Below are 20,108 nucleotides of genomic sequence, written 5' to 3'. Positions count from 1 at the left end.
GAATATGTGCTCTGAAAAAACCACCCAATAACTTCTGAAAGACTAAGCACCACATACAAGGTAACATTTAAAATGTTTATTTTTGCTCAATCTTTCCATATTTCTCAGGTTTATTAGGAATTTTTTTCTTGAAGACTTATTTAATTGCTTGAACACCTGGAAGAAAAACCCATTTAGAACATTAGGCATTTTTTTAAGGATATGACTCAATAAATGCGTTACAGGATCATCTGCAATACACTTAGGATGCACCTACAGAGACATATCAGGCTGATCTGTAACGAGCATGACTTAATACTCTGCTAGGGGTTTTTTTTTGGTCATACAAAAGTATGAGAGTAATTTAAAATAGTTTACAGGTGGAAGGACAGAGAAATCAGGTATGCGTCAATTAATACTATGCTCTTAGGTTTTGGGAACTGCATAGTTCTTCTATTTTGCACAAGCTCATCACTAAGTCTGAGCTTTTATGTCCTTGGTCCATTTATCTAAAGACAGAAAACAGCCTATTGCCTACTGAATCGCATGGTTTTCAAACAACCTCTAGTACAATTAAGTGGCACTATCATACAACCAGATAATTAGCCAAGAGGTCGGCAAGAAGGCCTTTCAAGAGCAAGAACAGTGATAATATCTAGAAAGAAGAGAAATATCTGTTTCAGCACTTGCATTATCAGTTTTCAGGAAGTAAAAGGTTTGTACTAAAAAGGGACAAAGCAAAATGGAAGGGGGGGGGAGCAATCAAAGGATGAGAAAGAGGTGGGTGGCAAGTCCCAAAGGTTAGCATTAGGCTTGAGAGGCTAATCTTCCCGTGCTCCCTCCAGTGAAAGAACAGAAAAAAAAGCTGTGTTCCTAACTCTCTCCTAGGTGAAGCTTTCCCACAGCCTTTATGAAATCCTCCCAGAAGTGCTCACCAGAACAATTTACAAGGACAGAAATAAAGTATGGGGAAATCAAGAAGAGGTCAACTCTGTTGAGACTGAAAATAAACACAGAATTTCAAACAGTATCTACTAAAGGCGGCGGGGGGGAAGAGACTGAAGAAAAACTAAGGTCAGACTTTAGAGGTATTTAACATCTTGTCAAAGAAATGAGAAGTGCAGCCTCTCCTGCCTGAGGGGTCCTGGGGGTGTTCCAAGTCATAATCAAAGCAAATGTGGTAATGAGTTTGTAAAAAGACTGCATTATGGCTCTGATTCCTGTCAGCTTTTACAACTTTCTGTCCTGTTACCACCGACACGCAAACAGGTTGATGGGACGAAGCAACAGACCCCAACGTGGCTAATGCCTCCAGAGTTGTCAGATGAAAGTTTAGCTCTTCAACGATTAACATTATGTTGCATAGTCCAGCTGGACAAAGCCACAACTCTTTTCTTCGAGTACTTGCTAAATTACTTCCCATCAGTGCTAAGCTTCTGCAAAAACAAGTTCAGCAACAGCAACCATGCATTCCACGCTGCTGACACGTTTCCGTGTAAGCATGTCTACCGTGTAACTCCTCTGCACCCACGCAGCGCCTTGGAAAGCAGCAGCATGGAAACCCACTCCCCACAACCCGATGACACAGTGCAAACTAGCAGCTGATCTGCAATAGGATCCACAAAAAAACTAACCCATTATTGCGCACCTAAGCTTTCCACTTGTTTGGTTTTTAAAGACAGACCACTTAACAGAGGGAGTCCTAGTTCTGATGGTAACACTGGTCTGAAGTTAGCTTCGCTGTTGATAGCAACACAAGGAATAAGACAACCAAATGGCACAGAAAGGGCTGAGAAAAAGCTGCTTTGAAATGAACTTTAGGTTGTGAGCTCAAAAAAACCTCATATATACAAGCATATAAGGATGGATTTCCAAATTGTTATTTTTGTGAAATATTTTTTTTGTAAAAAAAGCAAAAATATTTTAAAGTGTTCATATTTTAAAAAAAGCAAAAATCAGAACAGACAAGGACAAAAAGCTAGAATTTTGGGAAATATAAGCAGCTTTCTCTTTTTGTGCAAAAAATGAAAAGCCAGTAGAACAAAAAAAACACGGATGCAAACAAGAAAAACACCAAATGTTATTTTTAAAGGACAAATTGCAATCTTAAGCATCTCCTCAAAAATTCTCAATATAAATAATGGACTTTTGTTGTTCATTTACTGCAAGGTTAGGCAGCCTGATATGATGGATGAACTGTCAACCCCCAACTAAACTTCTATAATCCATCACAGAAAGAGTGGAAATTTCACTCAAAGTGTCAATAAACCTAAATGATGAAGTGCAAAATACTTTACACAGTTCTGATCATTTATTAGAGCCTGCATTCACCGCAAAATTTCAGAAACACTGCTCTTCTCCCACTTCCCTCCCCTTCTCCCTGGAAGTCATAAAACGCAGGTGTATATCTTGATTTATAAGTCAATGATACCACAGAATCATAGAACAGAAATTAAGTTTTCTTAAAGGTCTAGTGCTAGGGAAAATGATGTTTACAAAATAAGCTATTTTACCCAAACATCAAAAAGATCGCCAAGATTTTGTGAAGTTTAACTTTCTGTTTCTAACAAGTTTAGAACTGATTTCTGTTTAACTATCAGTTATTCAAAGGTGGCCACATTAAGAAAATTAACCCAGGGCTGCAGTGCAGCTCGGTCTGAAATCAAAGCTGACCCTGCCCTGAGGCTACTAGAATTATTCTATGATTCTATGACAACTAAAAACAGGAGATTTTTTTTTTGTGAATGCACAATAAAACATAGATTTCCATTTAATAAAAAACAAGAGGTTACTGTGTCTTTACTTGATTTGGTGATAATTGACAAATAATTACGAAGTGTTTGTACATAGCTACTAACTCACACTAACAACAATGCTTTAAATTACATACATGGGAAAACTTTGCTTTATAACACCAACAAATTCTTATGCATCCTGTTATACAGCAAAAGTGGTGGCAAATGCAGCAGCACGAACGAACACACAGACCCACCCAAAACTAGGTATTACGTTGGTTGACGTAGGTATCCAAGATTTTGTTATCAGCTTAAGTGTTTACATTATACAGCAACATATTCTTTGTGTCCATATCAGAGGAAGCCTGCATCTCTTCTTCATATACACATGTGAAAGCCAAATAAACCAGCTGTAGCAGACTTATCACAATATATTAAAAATTAGCTACCAATTACCCCTTTGGACTTGATTCTGTGATGTGCTGTGACTTAAAGCTAAGCACGAAACTCCCAGAAGTATCACAATACACTAGACCACAAAAATTTTTGTTTTTACTACAGATCTCAGAGCCTAATACAAACTTTTGTCAAATTTGATGAGGATATTTTAATAAATTGGTAGAAAGCATTTATAATTGACGTTGAATGTAAAAGCTTATTACTGCAATCATAAAATCTGTAAATAGTAGGTCATCCTGCCTTTGCTTATCATTTAGTGATTAAAAACTCAATGCATTACTTTAATCTAAGCTACCACCAGACCTTCTCATCTGCACCTCATCTTTATCCCAACTGCCCGGCCTAACGGTGACACTACAGAAATCCTTCTATTTGATTCTTTTCTTCCCTATTCCAACAAAGAAAGCAAGCTGTGCATCACAACTAATTCGAATCAAAAAGGTATCCTCACACAGGTACCAATTTAAACACTTCTAAATATTCATGGTGGAATACCTAATTTGTTTTAGCTTTAAACACGTTCATAACATCTTTATTTCAGTAGTCACTTACACCCTTACATGAAGTGTGTTAAATAAAAATATTTAGGTATCTCCCTTGACTTATACTTCAAAAATGGAACACAAAATACACAATGTAAATTGCATGGGCCCTTCCAGAAAAAAATAGGGGACATTTTTCATTAATCCAAGAATCAGTGTTTCTGTTTTCTCATAACCACCAGATACTGAATGACCAAGAAAAAAGCCGCAAAATGAATGTGTATTTATGTAAATTCATTCTGAACCATGTAGTCACAACTTCAAGAAGTGTTTGAAAGATGTCCTAGTACTGAGTTTTCACTTAATTCTAAAGCTCAGACTGAAAACTTTTTTTTCTTTTCGTATTGACTAGTGTTTGATAGACAAATAATACTCAATTGAGTGAGATCACCGACTCAGATCTGCTGGAGAGTCTTCACGCAATTTAATGCAGCATAGTCTGTAATACTAAGATGAGTAAGCTTGCGTTTGCTGTAATTAGAACTCCCCTCCAATCAAATTCCACAGCCTTTCTAGAATTAGTGCTCTTTTGAACAGAAGTCATATTAACTTACATAAAAATACTAACTTGCATACAATAAATAAAACAGATGCAGTAAAAACCCTGGTTATCAGATTCAGATTCTAATGCTGCATTTGTTCCCCCTCAGTCTTCACACGTAAAGTTCATGAACTTCCCTGTTTGAGAAACTGTGTTTGCAATATGAGCTGCTATATGTTTATTACACAAGCTATAGTCTACCTTTCCCATATGTATTTTGTTTTTCACTCTTTTTACTAAACTCAGAAAAGCTCTTTGAGAATAGTGACTCTTGAGCACAGTGATAACAACGTGTCTGAACAGAAAACTCTTACTTCAGAAAATGGGCTAGAGAACCAAACAGAACGACCCCAATGCTAAGGCGCCTCATCTTTCCCTTTCCTCATCTACTTGTATTATACTCTAACAATATTACCGGAGTTTTACATCCATCTGTCTTTACAAAAAGGGCCCATTTGACTCCTCTGTACTGCAAAAACAAATGTTTCAAGGCAAGGACCAATGATAAATGAAGCTTAATTAATGCATTGTCTATTAGTCCAATGCGATACTGACCATATATGAAGAAATTAAAATTGTCTTACCGTACACTTTGTGCTCCTTGTAATGGGTAGGGTGAAATCTGAAGAGAATTCTAAGTCTGGAGTGGATGCAGTATTACAGTCGATATGCTGTTGAAAGGAATAATACAATTCTGTCAGTAACAGCACTAAATTTAAATTAAGATCTTCCTTTGGATGAAGGTTGTTCAGTTGCTCCCATAATAAGACAACTTTTCTAAGGCAATACTAATTCAGCTCTCCAAAAATGGGAAGAGACTTAAAAACCGCCTAATCCTAGCTGCACACTGACAAAAGACCTAAAAGCCCTCTTCCCCAAATGCCAAAATACACAGACCCTTTGACTAGTAGAAGTATGGAACTAGATATAGCAGCTCACTGTTCAAGGAAGTTGCTCTTGATGACAGCTGCCCATTGTTGGGATGCAGTAGCTTTCACAGGCATCTTCACCTGTTTTACTCCTTGTTCATGTAGCCACATGGTAAACCACAGTATGAAACTGATATGGGTTAAAATTGGGCTTTTTTGATTTGCCAGGTTAGTTTCGTATTCATCATAGAATAACTGAGGTTGAAAGGGACCTCTGGAGATCACTTAGTCCACCCCGCTGCTCAAAGCACGGTCAACTACAGCAGGTTGCTCAGGACCACGGCCAAACAGCTTTTGAATATCTCCAACGACAGAGACTCCACAACCTCTCTCGGCAACCTGTGCCACTGTTCAATTGCCCTCACGGTAAAATAGCATCTCCTGATCTTTAAAGGCAATTGCCTGGAGTTCAGTCTGTGCCCACCGCTTCTTCACCTGCCCCTGAGCACCACTGAGAAGAGTCTGGCTCCACCGCCTTTACTCCCCACCACCACCAGGCATTTATACACACTGCCAAGAGCTCCTCCGAGCCTTCTCTTCTCCAGACAAAACCACCCCAGCTGCTCTTTCAGCCTCTCCCTATATCACAGATGCTCCAGTCCCTCCACCACCTTTGCTGTCTTCCACTGGTCTCACTCCAGTACATTCACCTCACTCTTGCACTGGGGAACCCAGGACTGGCCACAGCACTCCAGAAGTCATCTCCCTGGGGTACAGTCATCTCCCCGGGGTACAAGAGAAGGTTCATCTCTCTTGACCTGCCGGTGACAACTTGTCTTCCTAACGCAGCCCACGAGGCTGGCTGGCTGCCTTTGCCACAAGGGTGTGTGTTGCTGGCTCATGGTCAACTTGGTGTTGACCAGGACCCCCAAATTCTTGTCTGCAAAGCTGCTTTCCAGCCTGTACGCCCCCAGCCCCTACTGGTATGGGGGGTTATTCCTCCGTTCCCAGCTGCAGGATTTTGCATTGCCCCGAGCCCTTGGCACAGGACCCCCGTTGGCCCATTTCTCCAGCCTGCGGAGGTCCTTCTGAATGGCAGCACAACCACGTGGTGTATCAGTATGTGAAATATCAGAGTGATACAACAGAGGAGAAGAAGCACACAAGGTAGAGAACTGCTTCGCTATTTTGAAATTAACACAAAACAACAGCATCCAGGATAACAACGATAACATTGTCAAATCAAACTGCAACTTGCATTTCAATATTCTAGTTTTTTAATATATATATAAAAATCAGAGTTTTTAAAGAGCAATAAGCTTCAGTTTTCAGTTCATAAAAATTCCACCACATCTTTGCACTGTATGAAGTTCTTTAGTTTATGTACTCAGTTAAAATGCTTTATCCAAGAACATCATATACTGCTGAAGTTATATGTCATATACATTATTAATCATTATTTCTTGATGCTGCCTCATCTTTCTTTAGGGAATGTTTTGCTTCCTGAAAAGTTACATTATAAACTATAGAAACAAAGCAGCAGGTAATCTGACCAAACACACTAAAATATCTTCTGTAATAATCATATGATAAATTGGAACATTTTTAAACTTTCTCTCAAAAATATAATCCATTTGTTCTGTGGAATGCCTATTGATTAAAACAATTCACCCATAATGCCACTGTTGCTCAACTCATTAATTTTACTACTTTGTACTGTAACTCCAGCAAACGAGCTCATGCATTGACTTCAGGTTATTTTAAAAACCATGATTGCTACTGAGAACAATTGAGTATAAACCCATTAAGCATAACAGTTATGTGAAATGCTGCACGATGACAAAATTTGCTAAGCACATACACCTGAGCTGGACAGTCACTGCTCGTGACAGTATATATTAGAAAGGGACACATACTACTACTACTAGTAAAGCATTTTGCTTCTAAAATGACCGCAGCTTATAGACTGCATTGGGCACATTTAACTATAGTTATTGTTATCAACACTTTCCAGGTTAAGATGTTGTTTTAATTTGTTTGCCTAACAAACTGATAGAGCTCAACTTAATCCACGCAGCTGTTAATTTAGAGCACATTGTATGTTCTTCATTTTCTGTATACCAAACTTGACCTATTTGCAAGAAGTATTCAACTACACTTCCACTTGAATCAGAACATGCACAATGTTATAAAAACACAGCAGGTGAGGAAAGTGCCTATGCCTCACTCATTGCACAATCAAACCTGTCAGATTGCTAACAATTACAGCCTCAGATTCTTGATCTCAGTCCCTCTGCTTTGTGCACATTTGTTCACTAACGGTGGAATTTATCTTCCCTATAATGACAGGTCTACAAAGTATATTTCAACAACTGAGTTGATCACTCTACCCTTTCCTTACACTCAAGGAAAACAGACACTTGTAAGCCTCAAGTCACACAACTTATTATAGGTGTCCTTAGGAATTTTATTTCGCTGGCTCTAGAGATAGTCAACAAGCACAGAGAATAAGATGTAAGACACATCTGTAATGACTTCATCTACGAATACAGAATCCTGAAGTAAAAAAAAAAAAAGGGAAAAAAAGAAAGTAGAAATGTACAAGGCGGCCAAAGTAGTTAATTCAAGTTGAAGAAACATCAGTCTCAGCACTTCTTACATTTGAATACCCGATTTAAAAAACTTCATACTTTTAAATTTTCTCTGTAATAAAATTATAGACAAGAAAAGCTTAAACAATAACTTGCGTCAGGATATACTTACAACGAAACTGTACTTCACCTGTTACTGCTCTTGTGGGCAGCATGACAACTGACCACAGCAAGTAGTTTCTATGCCGGAAGAGACTGGAACTACCCTCAGTAATGGTGTCAAGTTCAGTGATGAATTATGTAAACCCATTTTCTTCTATATAAAAATAGGATAGGAATGCATTGAAATAGAAATTACCTCTTTACTAAACAGGCAATTCCCACTGAAGGGCAGTAATATTACTGCCTTAAGTGTTTTACTGTAGAAAAGTAACTATATGTACAATAATTAGAATACCATTGTGACAAAAAATCTTGGTTTATAATAGTCCTTCTCTCAATTTGATCTGAACTGTTCTAATTATTACTAATCACAAAGTTCGTCAGAATTTCAAACTAGTCAGTGTTCCGGAATTATATCTTGTCATGTAGGTGTTCTCTCATATGAATCACTACCAACTTTGCTGCTATTCCCCACCACAAAGCTGCCATAAAAAAAGACAACACAGAAAAGCAAGTTTAAAATTAATTCAATGAGTACTGCAGAAACTACTGTTGCCTTTTCAGACATGGTCATTGTGTTGGATGAAGCTATGGGTGATAGCGAGTGATCCTCCAATGAAAGATCTTTAAAGCCAGCTAGCTTGACACAGAAATAGCGAAGCCCCCCTGCAACTCAGTACACTGACTGAGGGGAAGAGGGAAGCAGAGTAGAAGAAAAGACTCTGTATGCCAGGGTGTCGTGGTTTAACCCAGCCAGCAACTAAGCACTACGCAGCCGCTTCTCCCTCCCAGTGGGATAGGGAGGAGGGAAAAAAAAGTAAGAGTCGTGGGTTGAGATAAGAACGGTTTAATAACTAAAGTAAAATACACTACTAAGAATAATAATATAATAATAATTGTAATGAAAAGGAATATAACAACAAAAAAGAAATAACACCCAAGAAAAGACAAGTGACACACAATGCAACTGCTCACCACCCGCTGACTGATGCCTGAGCAGCGATCCGCCCCTCCTGGCCAACTCCCCCCGTTTATATACTGGGCATGACGTTCCATGGTATGGAATACCCCTTTGGCTAGTTCGGGTCAGCTGCCCCGGCTCTGCTCCCTCCCAGCTTCTTGCACACCTGCTTGCTGGCAGAGCATGGGAAACTGAAAAGTCCTTGGCTTAAGATAAGCGCTACTTAGCAACAACTAAAACATCAGTGTGTTATCAACATTATTCTCACACTAAATCCAAAACACAGCACTATACCAGCCACTAAGAAGAAAATTAACTCTATCCCAGACAAAACCAGGACACAGGGGGTTTTTTGGTATAGTTTAAATTTCAGTTACGCAACTTGTAACTTACTAAAATGCAAGTAAATTTGAGTTTGGATACAAGAAAATGTAGCACAGAACAATCTAAATACGGGAAGATTACTTTATTAAGAGCTCAAACTTGGTAAAAAAAATAGCAATTAATACAAGTCTTACAAGCCTCAACATCAGGAACCTTACTGTATTTTTATCATTTTGAAGATGCCAAAGTTCGTGTGTGCGTGTATTTTTTTTCCCCTCCTCCATAAAAAAAGGAAACTTCTAAATCTGACTACTAAAAAATTTAAGAAGTATGGTACCTTAATGACACTGGCTGTAGATATCAGTGTGTTTGGATCCAGCACCTCCACAACAGCTTCTGGAATTACAGCCTTCTTCATGCAAGACATGTCAAAGCCATATACATCTTCCCAGAAAAGTAGCTTGTCCACATGTTTATTCATATCCCCAACAGCTACTAAACTAATGGTGCAAATGTCAGGATAAACTGTAACAACAGAAACAGATTAGTGAAATTTTATTTTAGACTTGCATAAAGAGGACTTTTTTTCTTTTCTCTTTAAGTGATTAACATCTTAAAAGAACAAATAAAAACTTTTTTTAGCTCTTGGACAAGACACTTTTTCTGTTACCTTATTTTCTGGAGTCCCATTTGTCCACAGAAGAAACTAGACATTGGAACTTATTTTTCCCACACTACTCTGTTAACAGTATTTCCTGTTCATGACAAAGTATCTTTGTAGTTGAATCCCACTGCCACGAAATTACTGGAAACTTGACATGTGAAGAAAATCATTTGAAACATCCTATTCCGGCTTCTATACAGAGACTGACCTAAAATGTATCTAATAACTGTAGACAGACACCCAAAGGAAAACTCAGGTGAGGGCTTTGCAATAACAAGAAACCTCTGTGAAAAGACCTTGCTTCTAGAAAAGACCAAATATTCTTACTCAAGAGTTTTATTCCTGTTTCTTATCAGCTCTGGCTGGTACTTGCCTTACCACCTACAAAATTACTGCTGGGTACTGGAAAAGAATAACCACTCTTCTATCTGCATCTGAAGAGTATGGAAGTGACCCAACAGACAGAAGAGATCTTCCTCATCAATTTCCCCCCTCCAGTTTTAGGATGACAGCTATCCTTCTTACACTATCTTCACACTTGTGCTTTCCCTTCTGCCAAGAATATCTTCAGAACAAGTACCTATTTACAGCTTTTCCGAATAGTAGTGGAAGACTGACATTTGCCTTTTAACAGCTGCCTACAGCAAAGTCAGTCACTCTCTTGGCAATCTCCATCCACTACTGAGTGGAAAAGACACAAAGAACAGCTGCTATGAACATGGCTGTCTATAGCACTATCAAATAGCGAGAGAAGCTCAATTCATATTTAGCTTGGTTTCTTTCCACAAAGGAACTCCCATGCTTTGCTTTTAGAGTTTTAAAGCCTTCAAAGCCACATACGTTGAATTCTTGATCCGGCTTCAGAGCAAAATGCCTACTAATAAACACCTTATTTTACTTTATTTTTTATTGATACGTGAATGTGGCAGTGTTAACAAAACTGAAGCTAAGTTTCTCCTTTCCTCCCCAAAATCTGGTGAACTGTAAAATTAATTTTCTCCTCAGCTCCACTTGAAATTGTAGCTTATCAAAATGAGTACGGAGAAATCATTGGTATAGCATGGTAAGTCAGAAAAGCAGTATTTTTTGCCTTGTAAAATACTGAAGATAGAAACAGCAAATTGAAATTAGACCTTTTATATAATGAGAGCAGATTTAGCCTAAAGGAAATAATCTTATACATAATCATCATAAAGAAGAGTCTTCTCTAAAGAAGCTTTTTTTTTTTTATATGAAGACATTAAAGCAACCAACCATCTCTACATTTGGAATGACTAGTTTATACAAAATATGAACACACTGTCATTTTTCTCAATTTCTGACTGTTTAAAACAGAATAAATAAATAAATATCAGCAAGCTTAAACTGGAATCCCATTGGTAAGCAATCATCATCGCTACTTTGCGGATGAGGAACTCAAAGCAGAAGGTTTCTCCAGGAACAGCCTACAATTAACTCAGCAGTAAAAAGGCAGTTTGATGAGAATCAAAACAGGAAGGCGTTCAAACTGTCTTGTCTGAAACAAATCATTTGATTCCAGCACACCTGACAGCTGTCACACACGCACAAAAAAATCAACATCTGGTGGTAGGAGTATTTGCAAGTAGTTTCTGGAGCCGTTAATAAGGGATTTCCATTTCTCAAAGCTTTCATATTGCTGTTTACTAGCGTGACAACTGCATTATATTCGACTTTACGTCCCAGCATTTCAACCTTCAAGAGCCACCACTGATGCTCCAAAAATTAAAAGGCAGTGTGAAACAGACAACAAAAGCAAGCAACTACAGCCTTTGAGGGAATATTTTTCAGGGAAATGCTCTTCATAGGATGCAAGGGGTATGGCAAGAAGAGGGATGAAAAGAAACTGAAAGTCCCTAGTTATAGAATACGCTTACAGGAGCGTGCTAGCAACACTGCGAATGAAAATGAAAACCACAGCAAAAAGTGATCAACTACTTTATAGCCTTCCTTCCTTGGACTAGCCCACATTTCTGGGACATTCTGTCAACAGGAAAAAGTTTACCATCTCTATCAAGTGTGAAATATTTGGAGTGGGACCATAATCAGTTTTTATTAAATCTCTTTGTCCACACAGCAAATCCTTAAATCAGCAGTGGAATTCATGATCGATTACACAAAGTGCTTAAGAACAAGCAAAAATGTAAACACAGATGCTCTAATCTAATCTGCATTTTTAGTTTAGCCTATCAATAGCAACAAAAAAAGTAGACAACGCCTGTTCAGACTTCACAAAAAGAAATCTGTGTTCCACCAACAGGGCACAGGTGAAAGACTAGAGTGATACATCAACTTCCAAATTCACAAACCCACCCATGTTCAAAAGCATATGCTATGCTGAAGTTTGACTGGAAATGTAAGCACATTATCTAAATATCAGCCTAAATCATCTAAACACTGTGAAGTTTTGCAAATGGTTAAAAGCATCTGCTTAAAATTGCATTTGCCATTTCAGCCATTATCCTCAATCCCCTTGGAAATCCTCTGCTCTTTCTGCTACCCTGTAACACTTTCCTGTGCAATCCTGACAGACTTGCCAGTTTTTTTTCTGATTAAGCCTATAATTTAATAATTATTCCTTCTCACAGGTGAAATGAACAAAATGCTGATTGGACAAAAGCACATACTCTCACAGATTCATCGTTTTGACCATCTGTGTCCTTCTCGACTCAGTGCCCAGAAGTCATCTGTCACTAGTAACAGCTCACGTGGCGAACAGAATACGATGGGAAATCCTTTATCCCTTAGCAATGCCTCACAAACTTCAGGACGCTGAAGGGTAAGGCAGCAATCCTCCAGGTATACCGAAATAATTCCAAGTCAATACCATCATCATTTTGATGCGAACAAGCAAACAGTACTACGTTTTGAATGATGCCTTCCTTACCTATGTCACCCTTCACCAACGTGTGCTGCACTCAAGCGTATGCAAAAATCTATACTCAAGCAAGTAACAGCTCTAAACAACAAACAGATGGGTCCTGGGCAGCAAGAATTTTATGTTCCCAAATAAAGCTATTATATACTGTACACATTACCCTAGCCAGTTTGGCATAATCCACTTCAGCATGCCAATAGGCTCAACTGAAGTAACGACGATATGACTGACTGAACACAAATCTAGAAATTTGGATTCTATTCCCGGCTCAATCACTGAAAGATTTGACCAAATCGCAGCTGCTTCTATTGCTTTTCTCAGCTTTCAAACAGTCCCTGTAATAATGATCTTGGGCTCAATAGTACAAAGTGGCTTGAGACGAAATTAAGCTTTATAGCAGATTCAGGAGTTTTTCTGGTAAGACTTCACCTCAGGACGAGCTCTTAGTTTTGGCTCATCTGAATTTGGATGTGCCCACAGTTCTGCTGCTCTTCATCTACACTGCAGAAGTGTCTGTCTTGCTAAGCTGACTGCTGAGCAACTTTCTCAGGAATCTTCGGCACAGCCATTTATCTGCTATACAAGCTGGCAGAAGAGCAATAACTGTAAGCATCTTAAGGAAACAGCGTTCCATTTAAAATCTGGCCATACCAATCGGTGACTGTACAATACTGTATGCTTTGTGAAAAGTCAAATAAGGGCCTAAGACCATTCTCAGACCGCAAAGGATAAGTGTACCGCAGAACCAGCATACCCTGTCTCTCAAAGGCAACTTTGGGAGGCACAAGCCACTAGCAAACTTACCAACAATGCAAACGGAGAACAAGATACTATCGCAGTTTCAATAGAGGTCAAAAATTTCTGGCCCTTTTCAGAAGGCTTTGGAAGTAGTAGCTAAAAATAAAATGATTCCTTACAGTTTTAGGCGATGTCCCCACATTTAATTATATTGCTATGTAAAGTTATCAGCATATATCTATACAGAGCATACCACAACTGTGTTCCAAATGTGGCTGGACTATTCTATATTACTGAAAACAAAAAAGCTCTTATTCTGTCACGTTGTTCAAGTGGCTTCTAATAACACATGAACAGTAATCTCTTGCTTGTATATTCAGCTTTGTGATCAAATGTTGAACAACTGCATAAAAACCCTTTTTTCTGCTGCACTCTGTAGCATACAAAAGCTCACTGCAATCAAAGGAAAGCACTGCAGCGAGCACTGTTACATAGTCATTAATCCAATCATTAAGTCAGTGTAGTGAAACTAACTATGTGCATGGTTAGCACAAAAGGGGAAAAAAACCCAGACTGATGACTATGATTGAAAAGGTCAATATGAAATACAATACTGACAAAGGAATTAAGCGCAAGGAATAAAACATATGCAGAACTCGTGCAGAAAACTGCATCACATGAGGAATAAATATTTACAGGCATTTAAATACTGCTTAAGATGACACTATCTAAGCTACTTAAAAGGATAAAAGAATTCTACTTCAAAATAAAACCTTTTTGTTCTGTCACTTCCCTACCCTCCAACCACAAAGAAAAAGGGTATATTCCCACCAGGATAGAATAAATATGCTGAACTGAAACAATCTAATCTATTAGTTATTTCATGTGGCTTCTTGTGTTTGAAACTATGTCCTCCCCACGCAACTTCTCCAGGAAAACATCCTATCCACTTTTCCTCTAATTCATAGTAGCTTACTCACAGTATCACATCTTACAGATTAGAATTTATTTTCCCCGTTCGCAGTTACGCAGAAACTGGGATTTTGAGAAAGGAAAACAAATGCCCACATGTGTGGGAAGAAGTAGGGAGGAAAAATTTAGACTGTACTTAAGAATAAATAACCCCCTCTATTCTGAAGAACACCATTAACGTGAGACCTCAATACCCCATCTAATGTTCTTCTATTACCCATACAGTAAATTAATGCCTTGAAGCTCATACTAATGGAAACATTTTTCATTTAGACTAGCAACTTTCTCATCCATGCATAGCTTATTCTAAGTCTCTGAATTCATTTAGTCCCCCCCCCCCCGAGCTAAATTTATTAGAAGAATTATGCACACCAACCTGAGCCTCCCTCTGCCAGGTACTTGTCCTTTGCATAGATGACAGAATCCAGCATTGACTCAAATAGAAGGAAATAACCCTGTTTATAGAAAAGGGAAAGAATTTAGAAATCGTTATGCTTCTTATGTAGCCTATTTAATCAATATCCAGACAAACTGTGTTGATAAAGTCTAAGAACTTCATATGCCCATACACCTCAATAAAAGCCAGCACCCAGTGAACTTCTCAACAATAGCATTGTCACTTCAAAACTTTAGTTACATAAAGTATCATCTTTAATTCCCCAAACTGTGAGTATCTAGCACCTACTAAATTAATAAACTATAGGCAATAAATATCCAATCTACACCAACAATTACCTGATAGAGTCCTACAACATCAAAAGAAATCTCCAAGGTGTCATACAAAAAAAAAAAAAAAAAAAAAAGCCAAGAAAATCCCTTCCCACTTAGAACTGCAAGTAACATTAACATTATTGTCAGAGAAACACCAAATGGAATACATCTTTGCTACTTCACATTTGCAACCTTGCGGTGCCCTGTACCAGCTTGGGCAATGCTCACTAAGACAGCCGGAAATAAATCATATACCAAAGACATGGGTTCTCTTGATGTTCTACATCATTTAGCAGCACCTGAACTTAAAAAATTCTCAGGATAAAAATGGTTAGAACTAGATTTGTGTAGTTTTTTTGGTGCTGGAATTAATTTTATAGCAGGTTAATCATACTGCTATAGATGTTTAGAATAACTTATTGTAAACTTACTCGAGTCAGACATTTTCTGAAATAGCAAAAAAATTCCTTAAACATTTCTAAGATATAAAAAACCATATAGCAGTATTACATACAATTAGCATTTTATATAAAATATCTGGTTTTTCAAGTACTTTCAAGTAAACTGCAGATTTCTAAGAGAGATATAACCCTTTGTTTTCCAATTAATTTACTGATTTTACACCCTTCCTATGTTCCAAGTTTCAGTATGATCCTTATTCTTACTGAACACTGTAACACGTTTCATCCACATAAACATTCTTACGACATCAAATCAATTAAGACAAATCATACTGCCATTCATTCTGGATTTTCACTTAGCATCCTAATTCTCATTTTGCTTAAAACACAGCTTAGCCATATGGCTTGATTTATACACTGACTGCCCGTAGGAAAGAACAAAAAAAGACAACTGGAAGTCCAGACTTTGGACCTGCAGCCCTACAAGCCCAGTCAGCAGTAACCAAACAAAGCAAAGCTAAGATAGTGTTTTCCTTCATCTTTCCTACACTTCTGTATTTGTACAATCATAGGGAATTTATTTATTTATTTGTTTTGGAAGTCATCATGCCACACTACTGAAGACAGACAGCACTGCACGGGAACTGCACTGCTAAGACCACCAAGTTGAATTCAAGGTTACGCCATCTTGGGCGTTTATTTTGCCTAAGGTTCTCAGAACAAAAAAAACGCTGCAAGTTCAGAATTGCTTATCAACATCGCCATCCATAATGAAGCCTTCAGAACTAAAAACAAAACTAGAAAACCAGAAACTTGAAGCATGACATATTTGTATTCAAAAAGAACATAGTTTGAAAATAATGGAAATGCCCTTTTCTCAACTTGTTTCTTCTGGTAACAGCACAACGCTCTACCGGACACTTTTCTTCCAAATGTTGCCTGTTCTTCCATTGTACTGCCTAACTTTTATGAAGTCCTTAGAATAAGTCCCAGAATGAAGACTACTGCTCTATGAGCAATATGATTTTTAGTAAGCTTTGCAAAACGGTTGAAAAGGCCAGAAACTCCAATTGCATCAGGCAGAGATGATGTTATGCCTACAGCAAGCCGAAAGCACAGAATTGAACCAGAGTTTTCTTTTTTTTACTCTTATTCTTGCAGTTTTAAAAATAGAGTACGTTTAGTTCACAAAAAACTCTTTTCAGATGCTTTTAACTGAAAATGAGTTGTTTTCACAGCATTTTAAATACGACCTCTAGGACGTATCTTAAGATTAGATACCAGCAAGAGTCAGCAAGCTACAAAGTGACATTTTTACGGATCAGCTCTTCACTCACTTCTTCCTGCCTAAAATGCCCCTCACCTACAACGTCTGCCAAACAAGTGCAAGAAGTACAGCTGGAAAACACCCCTTCTCGTGAGAAATACAGTGAAATTCTCACCATCCTTTCCCCGACCTTTCCACTCTGGCACTGTTGGTTCTCCTCCCCCTCCCAGGTCTAGCTTCCCCCCAATTCATTATAACATTCCTGTAAGTTACATAAACCATCAATGGTACTGAATCAAGTCATTTATTACTTACACCAAAGCGTTTTGCTCAGTGTGCTGTGCTCATCTGTAGTGTAATTTAGAATGTAATTTCACAGGCTGCTGCCTCACCTGTAGGGGTGCCATCTGGGAAGAGAATTATACCTGACGTCTTTTCCCCGTGATGCTCTGGGGCACTCTTGCTTCCACCCCAATAATGTTCGGGGTTTTGGTTTTTCTTAAGCATGTATTAGCATCCTCAAAATTAATTACTGCAAAGAGATCTCTAGGATACAAACCTGTGAGCCGCATGTTAATAATTCAGTCTTGCTAGTGGCTAAACTAAGACACATAAAAGGTGACACGTTCTCTGTTAAAGACAAACTGAACACACAGCACATCTTAAATGTTATGCTGTCATATTATGCGTTTTCTACTAAAAAGCTGGCCATTTCTTTCTCAAAATCAGCATGAAGTTCCTTATTTTTATATTTTCAAAGCTGAAACAAAATGCTTGTTCTCCAGCTAACAACAAACCCACATATAAACAGATTTGGACAGGAACAGAAATACACAGCACTATGGAGTTACTTCGTTCAAGCATACGTCTGTCCCATGTCATTTTCGTCCAAAAAGTCAGCTATCAAAAATGCATGAGCCCACTGACAAATTCGAATCCAGAGAAATGGGCATATCGCTACATTTCTTATATGTCCTTTATATCTGTATTTTGTGTTTGTAACAGAATTATAAAAGGCTCACAAAACTTTGATGGCTTAATATCCTGCATTGTTAAATTTTCCTCTATTATCCAAATACACTACAGCACTCTAATATTTATTTTAATTCCAAGCTACATAAAAATAATTTACCGGTCAATCAAAATGTAAGTATAGGAAGTTCTTTTAACATTAGTGCTTCAAGTATTCATCATTATATTCTTCATGGAGAAAAAGAGATTAGGCTCTTCAAAAGCATCAAGACACAAGAACAACGCTGAATTCTAAAGTATACCTCATTGTGTGGAGAAGACTAAGGAAAAATGCTTTGTTTAAAACACAAATTACTTCAGATTAAAAATGCCTCTTCATGTACATTTCCCTCATCTGTTCCTATCAAATACCTTAGTGCAACTTGGTTTTGCCTTCACTTATTTTCTACTTATTAGTGAAAGCCACGTATATTTCAAAAAGTGATATTAGCATGTTTACAAGAGCAAGAATTAGCAGAATTTTCAGTACAGCAGAAAAAACATGCAACAATAGAATTGAGAAAAAGATGTTTAACTACTTGAACAAGCGTTGCATTTCTCCCCTGCCTTCTATCAAAGATCCATTTTATTATTTTCTGTAACATAACTGAACCTGGTCTGGTACTCCAGTTTCATTATGGCCCAACACTGAATATTTAATGAGATGAAAGACAGCTATCAAATCACTGGCCCAGAGAGTGGACTTTTTTTTTTTTTTTAATCCCTATCAGTACAAAAAAGTGCATTATTTTCTTAAACTGAAGTTTGTAACTACATGGTTTCCACTGGACTAGAGAGTAGAACAAGGTACAGAGGGTATGTAAAACAGACTGGAAAACAGATTCTGATTTAAAACATAAAACATAATCTTGCATTAACAGATGGACAAAACTGATGCGGCCCACTCAATTTAGTGCAAAATTACTTTTTATTTGACAAAATTCCCCCAAAACCTGTGGTGCATTTAAATGAGCAGCAGCAGCCACACGTAAACTCTTCTGCATGCTCTGCTGCAGCACCATTTCCCTCACGCTAAGTCAGCCTTCATGCTGATCTCTCATGTATGATTTAATTTTTAAAAAAGGAAATAATTCATTACTGACAGAGCAAGGCCACACATTTCAAAACCACAGCTTGACTTTGTTATTATGCACACCCTGTTGTGTCCTTATACAAATGAGTGAGAATACCAAATGTGAAGATCTGAAGAGCAGAAAAGTGACACCCATTATTAGTGTTGACAAAAAAAATAAAATATTTTCATGCAAGGAAATATAATTCCTTTATAAAAACCATTTTGCTGTAAAGAAATTAAAGCGTTCAGCTACTTAGTGTGCTCTTTACACAGTATTATTAAAAACCACAAAAAATAAAAGCTCAATTCTTATGTAAAATTATAAATCATTACTGTTATAGAAATAGAACACTTGTATTAATGCACCTCCAAATACTAACAGAAATAGTAGAGAATATTAAGACTACAGAAAGACTAGTGTTAAAAAAGCACCATCACTGTACATCCATCATAGAAATAGGGGAAAGCAGGAAGGAGAGAAAAGATGGTTTCCAGTGTTTCAGACATGCTCACTTCCTAGTCCTTTTCCCTAGATCCTGAATACCTCTCATTCACAGCCCATCCTGATGTCACTTTAAAATTATCTAACATAAAAAAAGGAAGAAAAAAAGAGATATTAGCTACCCGAGCAATGATACAATTAAGAGACAAGAGTACTGGATTCTATCCTTGGTTTATTTTACTTTGAGAGTCCACCTCTTTCCCAGTTTTCCTTGTGTAAAACACTATTGCATATTCAGTATCATAAAGCACTGCATAAAACAGCAATTTATGGGAACGCACTGTACTCTAACACCATACTTGAGATAACCATCTCAGACAATTGTCTCACAGTAAAACCCCTTACATACAAGAAATGCAGATATTTTTCAAGTGAATGAAGCTCTCATCCTCTAGCTTTATAGTCTCAGCTACAGAAAGGAAGTAAAAGCATACTGAGAGAAAAAAAATCTGCACACAGATGCAGCTGGGTAAGAACATTCCAGAAAAAATTACATACATTTTGGTTTTTTCTGCACTCATCCTTTCAATCAGCAGCCTATGAAATTTACAATTACACTACCAAAATCCACGTGTGCAATAACGCAGCCACCTTTGGATGTCGATAGCAAATCTTTTCCTGCCCAGCATTCAATTTAACCAAAAACTAGCTTCACCACTTTGCATAGCAGCTCTCATTTCAAACTTATATACTGTATGTAAAATTACT

The 20,108-nt window shown here is 37.7% G+C and overlaps 1 protein-coding gene across 1 annotated transcript in view; it reads right to left on the bottom strand.

The window, feature by feature from the left end:
- PRMT3 (protein arginine methyltransferase 3) overlaps window positions 1-20,108 on the bottom strand; it is a 67,971-nt gene that overhangs the window by 20,586 nt on the left and 27,277 nt on the right. Inside the window, exons 11-13 of the mRNA XM_050897201.1 lie at window positions 14,810-14,888; window positions 9,501-9,688; window positions 4,841-4,927 (exon numbers count right to left, since the gene is read on the bottom strand). Of these exons, the coding sequence (XP_050753158.1) occupies window positions 4,841-4,927; window positions 9,501-9,688; window positions 14,810-14,888 (354 nt within the window). The remainder of the gene's footprint in view (window positions 1-4,840; window positions 4,928-9,500; window positions 9,689-14,809; window positions 14,889-20,108) is intronic.

The sequence above is a fragment of the Gymnogyps californianus genome, chromosome 5, assembly GCF_018139145.2.
Source record: "Gymnogyps californianus isolate 813 chromosome 5, ASM1813914v2, whole genome shotgun sequence".
NCBI lineage: Eukaryota > Metazoa > Chordata > Aves > Accipitriformes > Cathartidae > Gymnogyps > Gymnogyps californianus.
This window is presented reverse-complemented; position numbering and strand designations above follow the sequence as displayed.